Source organism: Antedon bifida, chromosome 5, assembly GCF_963402885.1.
Source record: "Antedon bifida chromosome 5, ecAntBifi1.1, whole genome shotgun sequence".
In the NCBI taxonomy this organism is placed as follows: Eukaryota; Metazoa; Echinodermata; class Crinoidea; order Comatulida; family Antedonidae; genus Antedon; species Antedon bifida.
In genome coordinates, this window is record NC_136230.1 from 1,649,053 (window position 1) to 1,668,647 (window position 19,595).

Sequence of the window (19,595 nt, forward strand, 5' to 3'; positions counted from 1 at the left end):
TGACCTATTACGACGCGATGGGTCATCGGAATGTTGCGTTGTTCATCGGAATGTTGAACGCTACGTCGTTACGTTGCGTTCAACGGGGACCAAGAATGACAATGTGATTATAGGCCTAATAACCCTGAAGTCGATGGCCCAGCTAACCAATGATATTTTAAAACCAGAGGAACCGTTTAAATATATAGTTGGCTTATTGAAGTTGTAAAATGAAGCAACGAACAACCGTTTTATTGACCATGATGTCGTTCAAGTTCAACAACCTTTATTTCCAACAATCCTTTATAGGATTAAACTCCGGAATAAGGTCTTTATTGTTTATATACAGTTTATATAATAACTGTTTGTCATTGATTATAAATTCCACTAATATTATTCGATCTTTAAACAAAAAGTTTAGCAACAACAACCACTAAAAGTGAATTATATAGATATTATTATATTTATACAAGAAAAATGATTTGCTAAAATATCATTTATACAAATTTGAAACTTTTTTTTATAGATTAGGCGATGTCTAGAATGTTAGAAACTCATTATTCATTCTTCGATCTTTTGATGTGGAATCTTTCAACCTTCTAGATCCTCAAACTTAAATTAAGATCATCAAATTTATCTTATTTTCACTTTTCCAAGATGTATGTTAAATTTCGCACTATATTGTTAAATCATCCACCACAACGTGGCTTTGCTAAATAGCAAAACCAACCGTCTTTTATTTTTTTACACAATTTAAAGCTCAGGTACAGGCACGAATGTTAATATAATATTTGGTTGTATATGAATTTCCCTTAAAATGGTAAAATCCAAAATTTCGAAAATTTCCGCTATAAAAAAAGATAGACCTTTTTTCAGTAGTTAGGTAGTTTAACCTAAATGTAATAACATGTCTGGTGACTCCCTAGCAAGTGAAATGGTAGGTATACGGTGGATAACTTTTGCTATAGCACGAAAATAAAAATCTGAAGTTGAATAAAAACACCAGAGACGTAAAATTCAAGTAATATTACCATCTGATAACATTTTTTACCACACAGTTTATTTTGCATAGTATTTTAAAAATGCCTCTCTATTTACAACATTTGTGTACAAAAGAATAGAGATTTTACTGTGAAATTTGAACTATCCCCCACTGAAGAAAGTGCTTATATTCAACAAGTTCATGTAACACTATATAAAATTTAAAAAAAAATGAAACATAGTGGAAACTACAGATCGATAATTATTGGAATCTATGATCAATAGACATTTTTTGCCCGTATCTGGCCTTCACCTCTAGCTTAGTTTTCTATAACATCATGTAATTCGCAATGGTAACAGTTCAATGCACAGCATACTGTAAAAAATAATAATCAATAATAATAACGTGTGAAAACTATATTTATTTATTAAAACTAACTTTCGTTCATGATATTTATTTAATAAAATTTAAATATAAATAATTAAGAGGCAAAACCCAGAAAGTAATAACAATTTGGAGGTTTCCCTCCAAAAAAGAAGTTGTAATCATATTGAACTATAACTATATATAATATGAAATTAATGATCAATTACTTATGATGGCGCTATCGACACTCATTTTTAATGTATTCCGATAACAACAAAACTTGGAATTTCCAATAGCAAGTCTCAGGCATACACAACAATCGATTTAGTCGGAAGCGCAGCCGTTGTCTGTTGCTGACGGAAGAGAAATGATAGACCGACCATTTTGCTACCAATGACTGTGGTATGTATAGTTGAGGTCTAAAGCTGTTATATGGACACTAGTTTGGTAGGTCGAACCTATTATAGTTGCTAGGCCATAAAGGATAAAGTATATTTATATCATGTGTTTACTGCAACGGACAGGTTCATTCATGATCAGTAAATAGATAGGCCACACCTTGTTTGGTCCTAAAAGTTGGGTGTCGTCTCGATACAAATTGCTTTATATCGTGAACAAATTAAATACTATAGTAGGACGAAGGTAGTAAGAACAATCCAGTCCGATGCTAAAAAATACTGCCGTCAATCAACAATCTCTTGCAAACAATGTCTCTTACCGCGGCCCTCTAAGAAGTTGCAACCGGTAATATCGTAAATATTATGTACAATAGCAGGCCCTTATACGCATGTATTTTCTGACGACCTTGAGAATGTTGAAATATGTAGGCCTAATCTCAAACTATTTCCTATTTTTCTGTCAACGGAGCTAGCCTGTCTGGTCTCAGTGACATTTATTTTAAAACCACCATTGATAGATTTCTTCAATTTATAACGAATTATTTTATAAATGGAAGCAGGAACACTAATTATAGTAGGCCTATTCACTGTAAACCCAGTAGGCCTACCTTTTGATTTTCAAAAACGTTAGGGAAATTACTTTACTGCGGAACTCAATTATTGATTGCAAATACCAGGAACCATGAGTTAAATCATGGAGGAAAAAACATTTATTTGTTCATCCATGGTTAAATACAATTTGATAACAATCTTTTTCCCAACACATTGTTAAAATTTTAATGTTAATTTTAGGGAGAACTTGACTTGAATTTACCATGTCAGATCAGGATGACTGCAGTCCATCTGAAGTGGTTCATTGTACCAAGGATGGCAAAAAAATAACCATATCACATGAAAAGATACAATTTGAAGGAAACAACAACATACTTATGAAAAATTGTCAAGGTAACAATTTATAATGTTTTTTATTCGTCTTATTTTCATACAAAAATCAATACGGAATGAAAAGTCACCCCCTCTTTTCTTAACTATATCTTGTGTACCTGTAGTATGTGATCTTCATTTTGTTACTAAATAGATATAACAGTCAACGTCGTCCACGAAAAGAATCAACACGAAGAAAACACAAAGGAACAACAAGATGACCATGAACGCCATGAAAGAGGAAGTAAACCTATGTCGGTCATGGCAATGATTCTAAACATCGGTTCATATTATGCAAATAATTTGGATGGTAAATGCGAAGAAACTGAACAGGAAGCTATAGAGAAGCTGTCTGAGATTGAAAATTGGATGCAAAAAAAAGGTCAAGCTTTATGTTGTATAACATCGGGGTCGTTGAAGATCACTGTGGCAGTTCATGACACATATGCCTTGGAAAATCTGATGGAAAATCACAAAAATGGAAAATTCATTCAAGAGTTTGCCAAAATTTTTGTCGCAGAAAGTAAAATTGAACACTTTTGCAAAACGTGGTCATCACATATTGACGAGAACGTGTATACAGCAGTTTTATCCAAACTAAAAGCCGTTTGTAAGTATCTCCAGCCTATAGTATTCCCCATGCATTTATTATTTTTTACATAAAGAAAGTGTATTTAGTATAGGCCTATAACTGTATAACAAAGCATGTATTTAGATGAGACTTTAGATTTTAGTGTACATATTATAATATGACACAGTAGTTGATGGAATATCCATGTAAATGTTACGTTTATGTAGAAAACACTTGTTATTTTCAAGGCCAAAGCCAGAAGATAGCCGCGTGGGATAAGAACCAGGTGAGGCAATGGCTTTCGGAACTTCGTCTAGAAGAACTTGCAAATCAGGTTTATGAGCAGGAATTTATTGGGAAGAATCTGCTAATATATTATGAAGAACAGGACAAGATTTTTAAGGAATTTAAACTTCAAAAGACTGACTTACGCATGATTCAATATAGTCTAGAAGAGAAAAGAAAAGACTTACCGGAAGGACAAGAGGATAATTGGAAACCTATAACTGACGATTGTAGTGCGACAAGAGTGTCTGAAGTATTATTACAAATAGGATTACCTCCTATTCATGCAGAAAAATTCACAAACCTGAATTTGACTGGTTTTAAATTTTTGAAATATCGAGAAGAGCACTTTATGGAAGATTTCAATCTCCCACTCGGTCCACTAATGTTGGTTTTACATTTGCAGAAAATCTCACAAGATATCCAGAAAATGTCTATTGATACCGAAAGCAGTAAATTACCAGACGGTCGAGCTTCCACTGTGGCTATGTTTGGAATTCAAAATGAGGAAGAGATTGGTAGAGCAGTGAAGTATTTAAAGGATAGTCCAGATACAGACATAACCATTTCCGACGGTTTTCCAGAAAGCATACCTCCAGCAAGCATACCTCCAGCAAGCACATCTCCAGCAAGCATATCTCCAGCACATGTATCCGAAACAACGAGTACAGCAACTGCTAAAAAACCAAGAAGAATTAGCGAAGAAGATCTTCAACTAGAGGTTCCATCATCTCCAAATAGATTCAAGGAAAGTGCCAAAGAACATTCAAAGGTTGAGGATATTGAAAGTACAGCAGTGAAGTGTAAATATGTAAGAGAGGGTACAGAAACAAGAATGACCAGTTCCAATAATTTTCCAGAAAGCATATCTCCAGCAAGCATATCTCCATCACATGTATCCAAAACAACGAGTACAGCAACTGATAAAAAAACAGGAAGAATTAGCGAAGAAGATTTTCAACAACCAGAGGTTCCATCATCTCCAAATAGATTCAAGGAAAGTTCCAGAGGACATTCAAAAGTTGAGGATATTACAGCGGTGAAGTGTAAATATGTAAGAGAGGGTACAGAAACAAGAATGACCAGTTCCAATAATTTTCCTACAAACATAAAATTACCAACTGCAGTGAGTAAAAAAGAAGACAATACTACTTCAGAAGATGTGAGTACCACTGAAAAACATTCTATTTCAACGACATATAAAAAATCAAGGAAACAATTAGAAAGAACTGGAACAAATAAAGAAGGACTACAACATGGATATTTCAAAAACCGCCGACAGGGAAGAGTAGGAGAGATTGGAAATACAGGAGCGAGGCCTAAATATGTAAAGAAGAGTTCAGAAACTTGGAAAACTGGAGATTCTGACATTGAGAAACATGCAACTGGTGAAATAATGAAATCAACAAAGCTGGAAAAAACGCACATAACGGAAGAAAAAGACCCGCAACCTGAACTTAGCACAATAACACACGTCTCCAAGACTAAAAATACAACGGAATGTATATCACAAGAGACAAATTTGCGGAGCATTAAACGTAAATCAAGTAAGAAAAAGAAGAAGTCTGTATCAAGTTTTTCTGAAGCTGAACACAAAATTCGGGAATTGCTGCTTGGAGACTCGCAATTGAAAGCGACCTTTGATGTAGTTTATGATGCGATCCTTGTAATTGATGTACCTGGTACGGAAATTCAAAATGTTGATGAAACTTTTGAGTTTATTTCAAAGGTAAAATGGAAGGCTGTCTTTGATTTTGATGCCAAATCAAATTTAGATGGCACCTGTAAGGTAATGAGATCAAAACAGGAGGTAAAGCTTTACGGCATAACAGACCTAGCCAAGGTAACTTCACCATCTGAAATAAATTATGCGGAGGTTCCAACATGGATATTTTGTAATGGACGTACGGACATCGAGACCTCTTCTATGGACAGAATGACGTGGATTAAGAAACGCTGTCATTATATGGATAAAGCTATTGAATTCTTTTCTAATGCCAGTGTTATTCGACAGGATACGGGTCTTGTGATTTTTATTTTATTTCATAACAACATGGAGGTACTGAGTGAAGCATTCCGCAAATTCTACACAGACTTCGGGATTCATCGAATTGTTTTTATTTGTGAAACTACCGAAGTGTTTGAAGAATGGTGTAAACTAGTCACACGGTACTGTACTCTGGAGGAACTACGAGAGAGATTAGTTGTTGTTCCATTGGAAAGTCTAAATGACATAATCTTACGCATGCAAGGTGTAAATGTTAAATGCGATTACATTTTACCAACAGTTGATGAAAAAGGATGCAGCTTATGGGAAAAAGACAAATCAAAATGGGTTGATTTATCGGTGATTACATACAACGAATGTGACAACACAGATATGAATAAAGATCACCCTGACTTCCATACATTTCGCAAGGATACAGAGTTGGAATTTTATAGAGGAGAAAAACTCTCCTTTTGGAATTTTAAATTCAATGACATGGGTTACAATCATGTATGCCAACGGAATGTCAAGTTTAGATTGGTAAAGGAAATTGATAACACAATTAAACAACCAACTCAGCAGGTCAAAATACTTTGGTTTCACTTGTTTCACCAACCTGGAGCTGGTGGAAGTACTGTTGTCAAGCATATTCTATGGGAGTTTCGGCAAAGCTACAGATGCATTCTTCTAAATAAGATTACTGATCAGACTGAAGCTCAAATATTAGACATGTGGAACTATGGAGAACGAGATTACAATGGCAAAAGGGAGTGTTTACCTCTTGTTATTGTTAGTGATAACCTTTCTGATGATGATTTGACGGATATGGTTATTTCATTGGAGTACAAAATAAAAAATATCCCAGGCCGCACCTGCATTGTTCTGAATTGTAAAAGGTATATTTCACAAAATGAGCTACCAACTCTAGGTGAGTGTCAATTCATTTTAAAGCAATCATTGCATGACAACGAGAAGCAGTGGTTTCAAACAAAACACAATCAATTGGAAAAAAGAAAGAAAAACGACGAAGACTTTGAACCTGATCGCCTTCTAGCTTTTATGGTGATGAAAGAAGATTTTAAACCAGAGTATGTTGAAAACGCAGTTAAGAGAGTTCTTGATGATCTTAAAGAACATCATCCCCGTGAATTTGAACTGGTTAAATTCTGTTCGTTGTTCAGCAAGTTTGCACGTGATACAACTATACCAATCCCATGCTGTGATGAGTTTATTGGTTTTGAATTTTCTGCAAGAAAAGGACGCCAATGTCCATGGGAACACAATAAATCAGAAGGCTGTTCTCTCCTGATGATTACAGTTGACATAAATGAGGTTGGAAGTGTACAAGGATTAAAGATTGTTCATCCAATTGTAGCTGATTGTATCCTACAAGAAGAAGAATCTCTGGGTTCCCTAGTCACACATTTTTTAAAGTCCAAGTTACTCACTGCAAAATCACATAGTCGAGAGTATCTTGCTGCACGAACACATGATCTTCTTATAAAGAGAAATCAAACCGGGCTCGCTTCCACTACCAAACAACAGTTTTCTGCCCTTATATTGGCAATACAAGAAGTTAATAAAGAAGATGCATGTAATGTACTTATCGAGGGATTCCATATCTTAGATGATCCTATGATTGCTCAACAAATTGCAAGGTACTACAATCTGGAGATAGCAGATCATTCTAAAGCCTTAGAATTCATTGAAAGAGCTATCAATATGAGAAGAGACAATACCTTTCTTTGGGACACAAAGGGACAGATTTTCAAAAAAGAGTTGATAAGATCTTTTTATTCGAAGATAGCACAGCATGAGCTATTAAGCATAGATGACAGTTCGAGATTGTTGAAATTAGCTTTCAATGGCATAAATAGTTTCCATAAATCTCAAGAAATCGATAACAAAAAGAACATGTCTAGTGTCTCTGGTGAGCTTGACATTACATTTAAGATGTTAGATATTCTTGCTTGTTGTCTTGATATATTTCAATCTTCTGCTGACAATCGCAAAATTCTGCAACTATACTTGGTTGACAAGAACTATAAACCAGATGTGTTGGGTAAATGGGCTGAATATCACATTCCTATGAAAGGTTTGATGGGAAATATTCATGATGCTATCGATACAATGACTAATTATTTGACCTTCCAAAAAGAGTGGTCTAATTTCACACAAGTTGGTAAATCTGAATTTGAAGATGTCAAATCTAAGATTACTAGTTATGTAGATTCTTGGAAAACACATTTTGGCTGCATTAACATTAGCGACAATTTTAAAATATCAGCGGAAACAGCAAATGACCTACGCCGTCTAGAAGCACGAAAACTTGGAGGATACAGTAGCAAAAGACTGTTCCAGTTAGAAGAAAGCAATTTGCTTAAAATTCGAAAGTTACTTTTGGCAAATAATCCATACTCTGCATTTGATTTACGCATAATAATACTTACCAACTTAGCGCTGTCAGCAGCGGTAAGCACAACAAAATGTCAGTATGATTTGCCGCCTATCAAAGAGATGATATACCTTGCCAAGGAATTCGATCAATGTGACCAAAAAGAAGGATATAATAGCTTATATGCACCGTTATTTCTTCTCATGCTTCTTTGGCCACGAGATCAGCCTGAAGAAGAGTACGATAACAATTCCATGAAGAAAGCTCTAAAAGACATTCGTCACCGTTGGAGTTCATCACAGAGACGAGACAAACAAGAAGATGGTCAGCTGCAACACCACCCACTTTATGGACGTCATTTAAAGAATCAGCGAACTCGTAAAAAGCCAATGGTTCATTTCTTTCTCGGAAGTGGAAAGGGTCTGAGAGCACTTGTCCATCAAAGTAAGATTTCATCAAATCCAAGTAGACTCGAGAGGGATATTGATCAAGTTTGGAAGAGTTCCTATGTCAGTGACAATCTACTAAAAGTTGAAGGAATTTTATCAGAAAATAACAACATCATCTTTAAACACAAGTATACAGATGAGTCCATTCAATTTCCCCTTGCTTCGAGTGATCGAACCATTAAGAGTCGGGAGGAAGTTGTCTTTTACATTGGATTTAGCTGGGGAGGACCAGTGGCGTACTACGTAAAACCAAAAGCAACATCACATCTGCCAGAACCTTCTGTCAATATACCGATTCCTGAATGGAGACCAGCAGCTCATCCAAAAAAGTCAACTGAGAAGCAAGTCAAGCAAATAAGTGCACTAGAATATCAAAAGGAGTGCAAACATCTAGAAAAGAAATTATCTGAAATCCAGACACTGAAGGCGAAAGCTAAGCAAGGGAAAATGCTTGAAAAGAACCAGGTTTGTACAATTCTGTAATATGCAATTTATATAACAATGATGACGAACATGAACAAGATTTTATAAGTACGTTTTTAATGACAGTTCATAGACTTTTATTACCATGTTTTATCTTTATATTTTAATTAACACCTTTTTAAAATTGTAAATGAAAGCATGGTTATTATATTGAAATCAATCATCTTTTTATGTAAATATGCCTACTTTTTAACTACTTTTAACTTGTAACAATCTTAGTAATATACAATAGAAAGAGAAATATTCATACAAATAATTATTTGTTACAATGTACCTTTATTTTATATATAATATATATACATATAAATCTGAGAATTATAATAAAAGTGGGAAGACCCCACACAAGACAAAAAAACAAAAACAATGATGAGGATGGTCCATGGATGCCAGGTTTCGAAAAATGGTCGTTTGCGAAAAGACATTTTTAGAAAACCATTACTATTTATTTTTTTGTAACTTAATTTCTAAACTTGTTTATAACATGTTAAACTACAGTAAAGCCTAAAATGTGATCCATTTGATCTCTTTCTCAGAATTCCAAAAATACCATACGGTAGCGTCTCTTTTCTGTAAAATTCCCGGAATCACATTTCCAACATGCAAAAAATATTTCTACGTTTTCTCTCTGTTATCAAACATTTATTATCTATAGAAGGATTACTTTATTTGTGAGACCCGCTGTATGTAAGTATGAAAAAGTAACAGTATTTTACTATATTTTCAGAAAATGAAATTGGATCGAGAACGTGATCTTGAACAACAACTGCGAAAATTAGAAGAAGAGTTTAAAAAACAGATTGAAATGTCAAGTTCAGGAGGAGAATAACTTTTTTACTCTAATTTTAATATGTACTTTCAAGTTTTGTTGTATTTTTAGAATATAAAGTGCTTAAATTTTCTATTTAGATATAAATATTTTATTGAATCTTGTGCATGCTTTAGTGTTTTTCAACAGACAGGTTTAATGGTCCAATCCAGATGACGTCATGATTTAGAAGGTAACGATACAATGATTGTATCGTTCTTATCAGAGAAGAGTGAAATTACGTATTATCACTCTTCCTTGGTTCTTATTGATCATGACGTCATTTGATTGAATTAAAAAAAAATATTACTTCCATTAAAAACAGCGTAAATGGTTATCCTATAGTTCTAGGACTATAATACAAATGTATGTGTGTCTACTTATCGTCGATTGTTAAGTTGCGTAGTATCAACGGGCCTAAAGCTAATTGTGATTAGAAGCTGATTTAAACAAATGCAAGGTGGTTGGTTCAATTACAACTATTTTACAGATGAATATTAATAAAATCTAGTAATTGCTTAATTTTGAACTCGTTTCTGTAGTCGCCTAGAAAAACAATTTACAGACTAACTTAAATTACAGGATTCTATGAGGAACGCGTGGATCCGTGATTTATTTGGTTGAGGTTTATACCCCTGAATTTACATTTTATTTTTTAATGCCGCCATATTAATGTCGCATAATACTTAGGCAACTTTTTTGGCTTGTTTGGGTTATAATTCTCTGTTTTATATATATATAAACACAACAGGCAAAGAACATTAATTCTCCGCCCGGTGATATACTGAAATTTAATTAATTAATTTGAAACAATAATGATGAGGAAATCTGTGAGAATGAGAAAAAGTCGCCCCAACCGAGACTCGAACTCGGACCGTCTGCTTGATATACAGTTGTCCTAACCATTAGACCACTGGGGCTTTCATGGTATTGTTCAAACTCGATGTACGGCGGAACAGCACTAGTCCTCAGTTGTACGCACGCGCACCAGAGATCAAATTGATACGCCCTCATCTTACAGTATTTTTATTCACGAGGCGGGATCTCTGAAGTGATACTTTTATATATAAAAACACAACAGGCAAAGAACATTAATTCTAAACCGCCCGGTGATATACTGAAATTGAATTAATTAATTTGAAACATATATAAATATATATAAACACATTAGGCAAAGAACATTAATTCTAAACCGCCCGGTGATATACTGAAATTTAATTAATTAATTTGAAACGATAAAGATGAGGAAATCTGTGAGAATGAGAAAAAGTCGCCCCAACCGAGACTTATATATATAATTCTCTGTTTTATATATTATTCTATAATTTTCTGTTTTATATATATATAATTATAATATAATAAGATAATAATATATATAAGATATATACGATTCTTACAGTGGTAACAGTACATGCATATTTACATAAAAGGATGATTGAATTAAATATAAAACCATTTTTCTTTCATTTACAATTTTAAAGAAGATGTTAATTAAAATATATAGATAAAACATGGTAATAAAAGACTATAAACAGTCATTAAAATGGTACTTATGAAATCACTATCTTGTTCGTGTTCGGGTAGCGATGCTATAAACTCAGAGGAGGAATATAAAATATCCTGAAAAAAAGAGGAATGCAAAAGTTTGAAAATTAGATAATTATGATGATAGCATGAAATGATATATTTAATGAAAACCGTAAGGTTAGAGTCCATACACTGTGCAAGTCCAAGATGCGATTTTGGCTCTGTGTATATGTGAGACGCAATTCATACCCGATGTCATCTTATTGTAATACTACTACTGTATAATATTTGTATTTGAGAAATAAACAAACAAATATTGCAATTAGGAAATATGAAAAAAAAAATAAATTATATTTTCATGGTATCAAATGTAGCAGAGTTACTTACGCATTTTGACCATTATTTACCGAACAAAATGTAATTTAAAGGAAATAAAATTACAAAGAAACAGTCAAGTTGTCGTTTATCTTGTCTTTTTAAGCGAAATCATAACTTATGACATAGATTCAATTTTGTCTGACGTACCCATCATTCTTAAATAAATGATAATAAAATAGCACTCAAATTAATAATAACAATATAAATCAACATTTAATAAATTGTATTTCATTGATTTTTTCTGTTTCTGTAAAATAAATCCGTCACGATGCTGCTGGAGATGCGCATTGGACGCTTTGTGGACGCGCATGTTCTTTGTATCTCGTGTTTATTGGTTTTCGCATTATAGCCCAGTTCCCTGCGTAGCACGCCATTTTTATTTTACAGAAAGTTGGTCCGTTTTGTGAAGTATAGAATAGAATGTCTTTTGGTTTTGAATTTATGACTAATCATAGAATTTCGTAAAAAACGCGTGTAACTTGTACTGTGTACAACGAAATCTTCCGGACAAAATGGCGGATAGAAAGAAGAATAAAGCACTGCACACTGAAAAATAAAAAACAAAGATCCTGACAATCACAATGGTTATCTGCCAATTGTGGAAAACCAATATTATATTATGTCGTTCAGATTCAGTAGCCCTTTTTGTTTTATTCTTTTGTGGTTAAACTCTGGATTGACGATCATATTGATTACACTGTACTATATCGACAGGTTGTAATTTACAAATGCAGCGTACTTTCGACACACCATGTTGTGAATCAAAACATTGTTAACAATGTAGCCTATACCAGTGCCATGAATCCTACACTACTGTTAACGTAACAAAAGAATTTGAAATTTCCAATTTCCATTTCAGGGTGCGACTCACAACAAGTTGTACTGTACATTTTGCTTGCCGTGATTGCTGCCCGAACAAGCGAAATAGTAATTATCCAGTTATTTTCAATTCAATTTGGTAAGTCGATCCTTTTCTTGTTAAAACTTACTTTCAATTACTATTGCATGTTGAATTTAACTAATCTGGTAAGGGCCTGACATTCATAGATAATCTAGTATCCTCCTGAACATATCTATACTCCGCTTGGTATTCATTGATCATTAAGAACGTTCTATTGATCATTTACGATATAGCCTCTAGTTACAAACATACCGAAAGTACCTTTTTATAAATGTAAAATAATTAGGTAGCCTACTTCGGTACTGACTGATTTGTTTGTGATTTGTTAAATTGAAATTGATTAGCAATGTTATATTTACAAACAGCATGGTTAATATTTTCAGTAAAACTTATAGGCCTGTTTTTTAGCAGTGACTGCACTGTATAAATGACATTAGGCCAAATAACATTAAGGGCCAATACATTCAAGAAGTAAAATGAAATGGATTAAAACTACAGTATCTACTGATAATGATTTGAAACAATTCACAATAATATGCCTATTATTGTTACAAATACAGTATCGGTATACCGTATTCCATCTGCTGTCATGATATCAATATTGCCACTATAGAAGTATTACAAAAGAATTTGGAATTTCCAATTTCCAGATCGTATTCCATTTCTAAAGAATTTTGTTCTGCTGTGGCAGTAATAAAACTGAATTGCTTGTAATGTACAATCATTGGAACTGTTTTAAAAGTTTAAGATAATGTATAGCTACAGTAACTCATTGAAATTAATGTTAAAATACATTGTTACAATCTTCAGACGTCCGTCAACGTTTAGAGGCATACTTATACATGTCGGTGTGCCCATGTTACATTTGATGTATCTTGGTATTCTGCCCTACTTTGAGAAAGGGCTTATCTACAAAAAAAACTATACTTTTGAGTAATTGCAACCGAAACGTGTTTTTGTTTTTCATTACAAAAGTTCATGTAGTATTTTATTTTCAAATGAATATATTTTAGTATTTAAGTACATTAATAAAAACAAATATCTGTCATAGTTTTCAATTATCATTTTTATTCTGGCCTTTTTCCGAATTATTTTTGAACTTGAAAATGGCAGGACATATTCGAAAACAGGTACTTTTGCAGGTTTTTGTTTGATTTTTGATCAAATTTTACCTAAATATTTAGTAATATTACTTAAAATAAATAAAATATGTAATTTAGATCAGGTAATTTGCTGAATAAGTTGAAAAATACAAAATATATGAAAGAAGCTTTTCTGATGATAGCATAAATCTACCTCATTATAATTGCTTAATTGGGAAGTGAAGCGAACAAATGCTGCAAATTATTTCTATAGGTGTTTGTAGATAAGCCCCAATAATTATAATTATTATCATAAATTTCATATTTATAGACATATTTTGGGATAACTGGTCAATTCAAGTGATAGAGTATCCCTCAAGAGTCAAATAAGACAAAAATCTAAATTTCAAAAAAAAAAAATGGTTAAGCCCTTTTCTCAGAGTAGGGCAGTATTGAGTTCGAAGCATTGAGACTTTGAGAACGTTTGGGCAAATTTAACCCCGCAAAAGCGTTTTAAGACCAGTCAGTACAAGGGCATTAATAATTATCATAAAGTTTACCAAAGATAACTTGGGATTGAACCAGTTGCATAACTTGTATTTGATAATTTTGTTGTTGCACTGGTTATTGTCCCATTAGCAATATCATTAACTTATAATTTAAGTTGCTAAGGTTGTTTGAACTTTGAAACAATCACATTTGGAGTCGTGTAAGGCCTCATTGATAAGACAAGCGAATAGCAGCGCCACCAAGGTACAATTCCCAACCCGAGAAAGTTGGATAAGATATAGGTAGATATTACTAGCCAATGACAATAGGTATACTATATATGACTATATAGGTATACCGTAATAATATACTTCTTGCACCCGGTCACATAGATCTATTTAGATACTGTACGTCATCATTTAAAAAAAAACAGAATTAACAGTTTCAAAAGTACCAATATATGAAAATAAATACCGGTTATAAGTAAACATAAACATTCTTAATTTTAGGGATAGGCATTGGATGCATTCTTTACTTGATTGAGCACAATGTCAGATCAAGATGGTTGCAGTCCGCCTGAACCTGAGTTAAATTCTATAAATGTTAAAGAGAGTCCATCATGTACACGGTTGACAAATTCAGAAGATTCTGCTGCATACGTCGAAATGCAAACCAATGATTTTAATAGAGGAAATAATGGAAAAAAACGACATGATAAAGCAGCTGAAGTCGTCTCACCATCACACAAGTTTAAAGAAACTTATGAAAATACCAAACAGGTCACAAAAGTAGAGAAGAATACAGGAGCGAGGCCTAAACATGTAAGAAATGGTTCAGGCATACAGAAAACCAGCTCAACTGCCCACACTTCCAGAGCAGAAGGCCGTAAAATAAAACTTTAAAAAGAACATAAAACAAACAAAACTAATGGAAGAGCCTTGCAAGTAGAAATGAAGAATACACAACGAAATAAAACAGATGATAAACCTAAAAAAAATAAACCAAGCAAGAAAAAGAGGAATAAACGAGCAATAGCACATTTGTCTGAAACCCAACGTAAGATTCGGGAATTGCTTCTTGGGGGTTCACAATGGAAAGCGACATTTGATGTAGTCTATAGTGCAATCCTTGTAGTTAATGTACCAGCTACGGACATTCAAAATGCCAATAAAACTTTGAAGTTCATTACTGAAGTAAAGTGGAAGGCCGTCTTTGATTTTGATGCCAATTCAAATAAAAATGGCATCTGTAAGGTAATGAATTTAAAGAAGGATGTCAAACTGTGTGAATTGAAAGATACAGCCGAGTTGAAATCGCCATCTGACGTTCCTAAATGGATCGTTTGTAATGGAAGGTCGCATAATGATGCTTTGGACAAAATGTCCTGGATCAAGGAACGCAGTCGCTACATGGATACCGCTGTTGAATTCCTTTTAGATACTATTCAACAGCCAGGTATTGTAATTTTTATCTTGTTGCCTAACTGCATTGAAATATTGAGTGAAGCATTTCGTAAGTTCTATACCGACTTTGGGATCCATCGTATCATCTTTATCTGTGAACAGAGAGAGGTTTTCGATCAATGGTGTAAACTAGTTAAACGCTACTGCCTTCAAGATGAGCTAGAAGAAAGATTAGTTGTTGTTCCATTGCAAATTTTAAATGATACAATCTTACGAATGCAAGGGGTAAATGTCAAATCCGATTATATTTTGCCAACAGTTGATGGAAAAGGATGCAGGTTATCCGAAAAACAAAGATCAAAATGGGATGATTTATCGGTGATTACATACAACGAATGTGACAACACAGATATGAATAAAGATCACCCAGACTTCGATATATTTCGCAAGGATACAGAGTTGGATTTTTATAAAGGGGAAGAAGTATCGTTATGGAATTTTAAGTTCAATGATATGGGATACAATCATGTATGCAAACGAGATGTCCAATGTAGAATGGTAGAGGCAATTGATAACACAATTAAACGGCCAAAGCAGCAACTAGAAATCCCTGAGAAAACAGTTTTTCATTGGTTTCACTTGTTTCACCAACCTGGTGCTGGCGGAAGTACTGTTATGAAACATGTTTTATGGGAGTTTCGGAAAAGATACAGATGCATCCTTCTAAATAAGATTACTGATAAAACCGAAACCCAAATATTAGACATGTGGAACTATGGAGAACGAGAGTGCAAACGTTTGCCTCTTGTTGTTGTTAGTGATAACGTTTCCGGTGCCGTTTTAAATGATATGGTCAGATCATTGGAGTACAAAACAAAAGACATTCCAAGACGACGCAAATGTATTATTGTAAATTGTGAAAGGTATATTTCACAACATGAGCTACCAACTCTAGATGAGTGTAAATTCGCCTTAAAGCAATCGTTGAATGACACAGAGAAGCGATGGTTTAAAGAAAAACACAATAAACTGACAATTAAAAAGGAAAGTGACAAAGACTTTGAACCTGATCGCCTTCTTGCTTTTATGGTGATGAAGGAAAACTTTAAAACAGAGTATGTTGAAAACGCAGTCGGCAGAATGATTAAAGAACTTAAAGAACATCGTATCAAAGAATTCATGTTGTTAACATTCTGCTCACTGTTCAGTAATTTTGAACGTAATACCGCTATTCCAATCCCATGTTGTGATGTGTTTTTTGGATTTAGATCTTCTACAAGCAAGGGACGAAAAGTTCCAGAACCATGTATATCAGATGATTGTTCTCTTCTAACGATTACAGTTGATATGCCTGAGGTGGGAAACGTAAAAGGATTGAAGATTGTTCATCCAATCGTAGCTGATTGCATTTTAAAAGATGAAAATGTAGAACCTCTAGTCTCCATAATGACAACATTTTTGAAATCCAATTTACTCTCAGCAAATTCAGAATATCTTGCTGCGCGAACACATGATCTTCTTATTAAGAGAAGTCAGACCGGATTCCTTACCACTCCATATCAACAGTTTTCTGCACTTATATTGGCAATAAAAGACAAACAAGAGGCGTGTGATGTACTTATTCAGGGATTTTGTACTCTAAAGGATCCTATAATTGCACAACAAATCGCAAGGTACTACAGCTATGTGCTAGAAGATCATGCTAAAGCTTTGAAGTTCATAGATACGGCTATTAATATGACAAGAGACAACACTATTTCAATGGGAAGAGGAAACAACTCCTTTCTCTTTGACACAAAGGGACAGATCTATAAACACGAATTGCAAAGAGCATTTTATTGCAAATATGTTGAAAAACACGAGATACTGCATTTAGATGACAGTTGTGGACTACTGTTCTTAGCTTTTGAAGGCATAAATAATTTCCATAGATCTCAAGAAATTGATAAGAATAACATGGCAAGTGTTTCTGGTGAGCTTCGCATTGCATTTGAGATGTTAGATGTTCTTGATTGTCTTGAAACCTCTGCTGACGAGCGCAAAACGTTACAGCGATACTTGATTGACAAGACTTATGAACCAGACATGTTGGGTAAATGGACTGAATATCACGGGCAAATGAAGAATTTGATGGGAAATATCAATGATGCTATCGATACTTTGATCAATTATGTTACAATCCATAAAGAGTTGTCTAAAATGGAATCTGAAAAGATTGAGAAGAATATTACCAGCTCTTTACGCTCTTGGAAAGCACATTTTGGGTCTGTTGCCATTGACAAAGTAAATGACGCGTCAGTAAAAACAGACCTACGTCGTTTAGAAGTACGGAAGCAGCTTTTTGGTTACGGTAGTGAACAGCCGTTCGAGCTAGATAAGGTTGTTTACGGTAGTGAAAAACTGTTCAAGTTAGATGAAACAAGCTTGGTAACAATTCAACAGTTACTTATGGAGAATAAGCATTCATACTCTGCATTTGATTTGCGCATAATAATATTAACTAACTTAGCGCTATCGGCAGTGAATGTTAATAGATGCCAGCCCATCGAAGATGTTATAAAACTTGCCAAGTCACTTTATGAATGTGACGAAAAAGGATATTATACCTTATATGCACCATTATTTCTGCTTATGCTACTTTGGCCAGGAAGTCATGAGCATAGAGGCCTATATGAGTATGATGACAAGCTGTGGATGAAGAAATCTCTAAATGATATTAAAAGCCGTTGGAGTACTTCACAAAGAGGAGACAAAAATAAAGATGGACAGCTGCAACACCACCCACTTTATGGACGTCATTTAAAACATCAACGAATCCGCAAAAAACCTTCGGTTCATTTCTTTCTCGGAAGTGGAAAAGGTATGAGCGCAATTGTCCATCACAGTCAAATACCAGGGAACCAGAAAGAACTAGAGAGTGAAAATGATCATGTTTGGAAGAGTTCCTTTGTCGACAAAAACCTGCTAAAGGTTGAAGGAATGTTATCTGACAAAAACAACATCACCTTTAAACACACCTCTACGGATAAGCCTATTCAATTACCTCTTGCTTCTACGAGTAACAGAACCGTTACGAGCCGGGAAGAAGTTGTCTTTTACATTGGATTTAGCTGGAGAGGACCAGTGGCGTACTACGTTAAACCAAAATCAACATCACATCGAATAGAACCTTCTGTCAATGCACCAATTCCTCCTGAACCATAGGTTTGTATTAATTTATCACATCATAAAAGGTTACAACAGATAACGAAAAGAAAAAAAGAGAAAAAAAAGCAAAGACTGACTTTATATGTTTTTGCTTATATAGTTTGACAAAAGAGTAAATGTAATTTGAATTATTCCTATGTTTCATATTTATTTTTGTTAATATCCATATATTAATTAATTGTTGTTTTAAAAAGTGACCAACTGATTCAACTGAAAAGCTTTGTTTTTAATCTGACGGGTAATTTGGTTTTTTTTCAGGAAATAAAGTCTGTAGGCCTAAATAAGGTTGTGAAAACTATAAGAGGAGGATTTAAAAAGCAGACTGAATCAGGAACGTGGAGAAAAATATATTTACATACATTTTTAAAACAAAATCAGTGATATCATTGTATAGTTTTGATTGATTGATGTTCGAATAACAGTAGTTTACTATTTTTAGTTTTACTTTTTTTTTGGTGATGGTAAAATAAAGCGTTCCTCCTACTACATGACCTATAGTCCCGATTAAGTTTGACTTTGTTTAAAAACAAAACAAAACAAAAACCTCCGCTTAATGTGAAGGCCACTAAATTAGCTTTTGATAAAAATAAAATATGACCATGAGTCTGAAATGTTTTCTCCTTAACTATTGGAATACGAACAATCAGATTATTATTTTAGTTACTTAATTTAGAACCTGATACTTGGGTACCGATATGCAACCTCGGCTCCGCAATTCTTGTCTACGTTTGTTTTCCGAATGTTTATTATTGAAATCTTGGGTTGTTATTTAACATATTTTGTCTTACTGTTCATTTGGGCCTACTTCTCCAGGTCCGTTTTAAATACTAAATTTGAAAGACAAACAGATCAAGTCTGGCAGAGTGTCTATGTCAAAGAAAATCTATTGATGGTTAGTGGAACCTTATCAGGTAACAACAACGTAATTTATAAACACCCATATACTGACGAGTCTATACAGTTATCTTTGCCCTCATCAAATAA

General features: G+C 33.9%; 3 protein-coding genes across 4 annotated transcripts in view; 2 read left to right on the top strand and 1 right to left on the bottom strand.

Annotated features, from left to right (window-relative positions):
* Positions 1-19,595, bottom strand: part of LOC144843804 (SPRY domain-containing protein 7-like) — a 171,084-nt gene that overhangs the window by 56,187 nt on the left and 95,302 nt on the right. The gene's annotated exons all lie outside the window — the stretch shown is intronic.
* On the top strand, positions 3,612-11,554 carry LOC144842510 (sterile alpha motif domain-containing protein 9-like). The gene is made up of 2 exons (XM_078698959.1): positions 3,612-8,801; positions 9,544-11,554. The coding sequence occupies exons 1-2, from the start codon at positions 3,654-3,656 to the stop codon at positions 9,643-9,645; spliced, it is 5,250 nt and encodes a 1,749-aa protein (XP_078555085.1). The 5' UTR covers positions 3,612-3,653; the 3' UTR covers positions 9,646-11,554.
* Positions 14,952-18,989, top strand: LOC144842512 (sterile alpha motif domain-containing protein 9-like). The gene is made up of 2 exons (XM_078698960.1): positions 14,952-18,608; positions 18,870-18,989. The coding sequence occupies exon 1, from the start codon at positions 14,952-14,954 to the stop codon at positions 18,606-18,608; it is 3,657 nt and encodes a 1,218-aa protein (XP_078555086.1). The 3' UTR covers positions 18,870-18,989.